Source organism: Myotis daubentonii, chromosome 10, assembly GCF_963259705.1.
Source record: "Myotis daubentonii chromosome 10, mMyoDau2.1, whole genome shotgun sequence".
NCBI lineage: Eukaryota > Metazoa > Chordata > Mammalia > Chiroptera > Vespertilionidae > Myotis > Myotis daubentonii.
This window is the reverse complement of record NC_081849.1, coordinates 25198697-25204696: the sequence shown is the minus strand read 5'-3', so window position 1 is coordinate 25204696 and position 6000 is coordinate 25198697. Positions and strand designations below refer to the sequence as shown.

The window sequence follows — 6000 nt, the reverse complement described above, 5'->3', positions numbered from 1 at the left end:
CATTGGGTTTTGAAGCACATGCATCTTGTCGAGTCCTAAACTATTCTGCAGAGCATGCATGCTCCCAGCAGCGGAATAGAGCTGCGGGTCTCAAACTTGACCTTGTACTGGAATCACCTGTGGAGCACAGACTGCTGGGCCCAGCCCCAGAGTCAGTGGTTCATCGGGAGGCGGGTGGGGCCCAGGAGTTCGCATTCCTACTCCGTTCCCAGGTGATGCTGGTGCTGTGGTCAGAGGACCTCACTTTGAGAATCATCAAAATAGGGTCCCCCCTGACCTCAAGGGAGATTACAAGTCACTTAACGCTACCAATACGCACCTGAGTTCCCTAAGACACTTTCAGAGCAAAACCTGCCCACAGATGCCATGAATGCAGACTGAATACATCAGAACTGAGGGGATGTGAGGAAATGCACAGCGGGAAGACATTTGTTGAGTGCTTACTTTTGATGCACTCATCATCTCACATGACTGTCATCAAGGCCTGTGAGGTGAGTAATCACTTCCCTGCTTCACAGATGAGAAAAAAGTGGCTCAAAGGTCTGTCACTTCCCCAAGGGAAGTGATTACTTGGGGCCTGCCGACATCAAAGAGGAGGTGGGGTTTGTCAGAGAAGCTTGCTGGAGGAAAAGTAGCTCAAGCTAGATGGCGAACAAGATGAGCATGAAGAGGAGCAGGGAGCTAGCGAAAGGCCATATTGAAATGGGGGAAGAGAAGGAGGAGGGGAGGAAGGGAGGTGTCCTCCGTGGTGGGTGGGATAAGAGTCAGGAATGTGAGAACAGGGGAGGGGTGAGATAAGTGAGAGCTTGGCAGGTGAAGGGCAGTAGAGGCTGAAAAGAGCGGATCCTGGACTGCTGCCCACACCGGGACCCCAGGGCCTGATCCGGAGGCCAGAAGGTGCTGCTACAGAGTCTAAAGTTGGCAACGGCCTGACTCTTCTGGCAGCCAGATGGGAACCAGGAGAGCCTGAGGCAGAACTACCAAGTGGTAGGTCAAGGCAGTCCATGAGCAAGGCAATTTCCCTGGTACTGTCTCCTGTGGTAACTGAGTACTTTCACAGATTGTGTAACCCAACTGTTATCATTGCCAACCACTCCTCCAAAGATTACTAGGGGTGGTCATCTTTTCTGTTTTTCCTCACTTTCTGAGGAGTCGCAGTGACCCTCAAAAATCCAGATGCTTCTGCCGAAACCGGTTTGGCTCAGTGGATAGAGCGTCAGCCTGCGGACTGAGGAGTCCCGGGTTCGGTTCCGGTCAAGGGTATGTACCTGGGTTGCGGGCACATCCCCAGTGGGAGGTGTGCAGGAGGCAGCTGATCGATGTTTCTCTCTCATCGATGTTTCTAACTCTCTATCTCTCTCCCTTCCTCTCTGTAAAAAATCAATAAAATATATATTTTTTAAAAATCCAGATGCTTCAAAGAAGGGGGTGAGTGTCAAATAAACGTGACAGTGAGGGCTGACAGGGGTTTGTCCAGATTGCCAAGGGCTCCTTAAAGGATCTTAAAATGAGCTCTCTCCCATTCTCCACACGCCTGTGCTGTCCTGGAAGCTTCGGCCCGTTTGTTCAGCCTCCAAAGCAGGAAACCTTAAGAATCCTGAACCCAATGAGGGCTCTTCTTACAGGCCTCTGTCAGAAAGTGAAGATGGCCCCACTGCCCTGGAGAAGGTGGGTGCATCCCGCAGGGCCACCCGCCACCAGGGCAGCTGCACTCAGAGAGGGTAGGGAGGGCGAGGGAGGGAGAGCGTGGACTGCCCGGTGCAAACCGGCCCACCAAGTCCTGGGGCCCCCTCACCAGGCCCACCGGGGTTCACAGAAGTATCTTCTTACATGAGCACAAGAGCATGAGGCTGAGCAGGGAGATTCCTAACTTCATTTCTCCTTAGATACAAGCTTTTATCAAATGGGCAGCAGGCCAGGCCCGACCCAGAGAAGAAAGCGCCATTCGCATCCGCAGTGCCCTCGGAGCTGAGCCAGAGGGTGGGGGAGATGCCCTTTGAAGGAGCCTCTCTGGAAATTCCTCACATTTTTTGGCCTTTGTCTCTGGGCATTGAGATGGAGATCTCAGTTAAACTCTGCAGAGAGCGCCCAGTCTCTCCTTTGCATTCAAAAGGAAGATCCCAGCAGAGAGCTGAAAGAATTTGGTGGCTGTTTTCTCATCTCCCTGACCTACTGAGTCACTTGGGGTGCGGGGCGTAGCGGAAAGATTGGGTTTCTTCTGCTTCACCGCATTTCCTTCTCTCACCTCTTGCCCCAGCCCCAGGCCTAAGTCACCAGTGATGTAGCTGCCATGCCCACCTCTAAGAGCTAGGGGTTCCCAGGGGCCACCCAAGGCACCTGTGTGCTGGTAGACATGACTGGGAGCCAGGACGCCTGGTCCTGACGGCTCTGTGAGACCTCAAGCAAACCTCAGTGGACTTGGATGTCTCAGTCCTACCACCTCCCAACATGGAGAAGAGTTTGGCCTTCTCCTACTTCCCATCCCGGGAAAGGTGAGGGCACCAAAGGTGAGAGTCAGAGCATGTTCAGTGTAAGAACATTCCTAAGGGACAGGGACACCGTGGCCAGGCTCTGTCAATAGATTAGCTGGAGCCCCCTTTGGCCAGTAATTTCAGATTTCCACACACCTCTGTCCAGTAAGGCTTTGCAGTTGTTGTGACTGAGAGTCCCTCCGTCACCAATTTGAGATCCATGTCCTTTTGTTCCCCCTGAACTGGCACCCCTTCCACCAGATACCACCTTGCATCCAAATCAACAGATTCCCTAGTAGCTGGGGGAGGAGAGGAAGCCAGCCGCCTCCCTGCTGTGACTGGCGTCACCGTCACCGCCTGCCCTGACCACCACCAGTTGAGTTTCTCTGCTCACTCCCTTCCTGATTCTGTCCAGATCACGTCTGCACAGAAGGACTTGAGTCAGCGCATCCTTTTTGTGACCAAAATGAAGTCTTCATCAAGGTACAACTGGCCCAAAGGAGGGAAGACACTACAGACAAAGCGAAGCAGAAACTTCTTTGACAGTCAGTCCCACAGTACTTTCCCAACCATCCCTCTCAGAAACCCTTGTACCTGTTGCCAGGTTTTGGCCCCACCAGCCCTGCCCCACAGGCCTGATCTCTCTCCAAGAGGTTAAAAAAAAAAAACTGACCTAAGTTAAGGCAGCAGCCATTGACAATGCCAGAAGAACCATTAACTCCCTGCATGATCTCAGGTGAATCACTTAACCTCTGAGCTTCAGTTTTCTTCACTGAAAAATTAAAGGATTGTATGAGAAGTCCTCTATGGTCCCTCCTCCCAGATATGACAGCCTAAGGCTCAGGTGTGAGCTCCGCCTCTGACCACAGGAGCAACTCATCCGTTCTTCCCTTCAGGTTCCTCCCTTCAGTTGTTCAGGTGCAGGACCTGGCCCACAAGACTGGCTGTGGCTAGAATCCAGTAGCCATTCCTTTGTGGTCCCAATCCCCATGTGGGTGGCTGGAGGTCAGAGCCACAGGCAGACAGCCACCCTTCCGTGCCACGTGGGCTCCAAAACCAGACTGGCCACTTCTCCAGGCACTGAGAGGTGTCACTGTGTTCCCAGAGGTGGGGACCCATCTGAGTACTGGAACCACAGACTAAAGAGACACTCGGAACTCATCTGGGTTCTGGCAAGTTCTCCAACAGCAAGTCTAATCCTGTTCTCTTTCTCCTTCCTTTCGCTTTTTAACTTCAAGGAGCATATTTCCCTATGAAAAGGGATGGCATTGAATGGGCTAGCCGTAGCATCTCCCCTCTCCTCTCCTGCAGAGGAGCACAGCAGCTCCTGTACCAGGACAACCCAAACATCCAGAAAGATCCCCCTTTTCTTCTTCTCACGCCAAGCCCATCTCACCCTCCTGTATGAAGGGGCGGTGCAGTGTTCGTCCTCTTAAGCCGCCAGGTCTCTTCAGATCTCTGCTCCTTTCTGTGCCGTGTGTGCTGTGTCTTGCTCTGTATGCATTCGTCTGGGTGTGTGTCTGTGTCCTTCTGTGTCTCTGGGAGCTCTCTCTTCTCTGTCTCTCACTGTGTCTGTCCGTGTGTGTGTGTGTGTGTGTGTGTGTGTGTGTGTGTGAGCGAGAGAGAGAGAGAGAGAGAGAGAGAGAGAGAGAGAGAGAGAGAGAGTCTGTCTCCCTGATACCTCTGCAAGGGCATTTTTGGGTTAATGTATATGATTTTATTACTCCAGTAGAATTTTCTTATTTTCTCCTTCCATTCAAGGCCAAACTTCTCAAGGTTTTTCTGCAGATGACTGGTTGTAGCTGGGCCCCAGGGGCAGCCTTTGTTCTAAACCTGTGTCCTCCAGGCGTCAGCACAAGCCGATCTTCCAAAAACACAAGTCCAAGGCCAGAAGTGCTGTGAGCAATGTATATTTTATCATTGTCTCCATGGGATAATGGGGGAACCATTATATCACACACCATATCACACCACAAAATTCAATCCATCTTCCTCATTTTGCTCTCTCCTCAGAATTCTTCAGAAAGCATCACATTTTCATGTACTTTGCACTGGACGGATGAGCAGACATCGGAAGACCTGCCATATCTGCAGCCTGCTTTAAAGACTCGGTGCTACAGCAGGTAAGCTGCGGCTCGTAGGCCATAGCCGATTGGGCCACAAGTGAGCACCTGACCTGAGGGCTGCCCCTCTATTGGTCAGCCAGCATCCTATGAAGTAGCCCAGCCTAGGAGGTAGTGAAGCTGAACCAATAAAATTAATCTGCTTAGGGAGTTTGGATGCAGCATTGGATGACAACCACATGGTTGTCAGTGAGACAATCAGAATGATGTAGAAAGAAAAGCCAGGGCAGCCCTGGCCTGGTAGCTCAGTTGGTTAGAGCATCCTCCCCATACGCCGAGGATGCGGGTTGGATCCCAGTCAGGGCACATGCCAGAATCAACCAATGAATGCATAAATAAGTGGAACAACAACGTGATGTTTCTGTCTCATGCTCTCTCTCCCCCCTTAAGTCAATAAATTTTTTAAAAAGCAAGGACAGGGAAATATTGTCCTGTGACAACAGAGCAAAGTAGGGTGAGAAGCTGCAGATCCAGGGCAGTGTAAGCCCCAGAGGCCCCTGTTAACCCTGCTTCCCAGACAGTCCGCTCGCAGGCCTCAGTGGGTTCTTGTTAAAGCTTGTTAAATGGGCCCGTCTGCATTCCTGAAACACCTCCTTGCTCTGAGCTACATCCCACCTGTTTTCGTGGAGGTTAGGTATGCTGCTCACTGGGGTCTCTGGTACCCTTCCTAGAGTTACTCTGACACGCAGGCCCTGGGGAAAGTGTGGACCCATTCATCGTTTCCTGACCGGAGGCTGGGGGAATCCTCTCCAATCACGTCCTTCTCAGAGCCTCAGTGAGGAGTTATTGTCCAGTGCTCTGCCAAGAGAAATCCCAGACCTCTGTCTTTGGATGGTGAGGACCTTTCACAAGCGCCCACTGTTTTGTTGGGTCCCATGAGCCCCCTCCGCCCAGCGCACTCCACTCTGGCTGGGCCACACAATGCCAGGGGAGTGAAACTGGAGAATGTGTGGAAGTTTGTGGCTTTCATCTCTTAAACAAATAGCAAATTCCTCAGGGCTGCCGCTGCTGGAATTAAACAATGATGTGTTCAGGGAGGCGCCAAGGCGTTACCTTAGCAACGCCCAGGCTGTTTTCAGGCAAGACCTAGTTAAAGAGGAAAAGAGAACAAAAATAATAAAGGGACGCGTCTGGATGGGGTCCAGGGACGGGGGTCTTTTGGCTGAATGTGTGTGTTGCGTGTTCTGATGTGTCTGCAATCCGCCTTTCAGCTAAGCTTCCTCCCGCTCCCCTCGTGTGTTCCACCGCGGGCGCGTTCACCCCCTAGAATACTAATGGGCGGCTGAGAGAAGACAGCACGATGCACGGGGGACAGGTTAGACAGGGAAAGACGTCACAGCCGGGACCTCCTGAGTGGGACGTGACACACGTGACGCCTGCCAGGTGGCTCTTGAAGTCACTAAGGT

The 6000-nt window shown here is 52.1% G+C and overlaps 1 protein-coding gene across 1 annotated transcript in view; it reads left to right on the top strand.

Annotated features, from left to right (window-relative positions):
- The first annotated feature begins 467 nt into the window (after positions 1-467).
- PODXL (podocalyxin like) overlaps positions 468-6000 on the top strand; it is a 69831-nt gene continuing 64298 nt past the window's right edge. Inside the window, exons 1-5 of the mRNA XM_059656060.1 lie at positions 468-491; positions 1552-1668; positions 2404-2492; positions 2733-2954; positions 4318-4369. Of these exons, the coding sequence (XP_059512043.1) occupies positions 468-491; positions 1552-1668; positions 2404-2492; positions 2733-2954; positions 4318-4369 (504 nt within the window). The remainder of the gene's footprint in view (positions 492-1551; positions 1669-2403; positions 2493-2732; positions 2955-4317; positions 4370-6000) is intronic.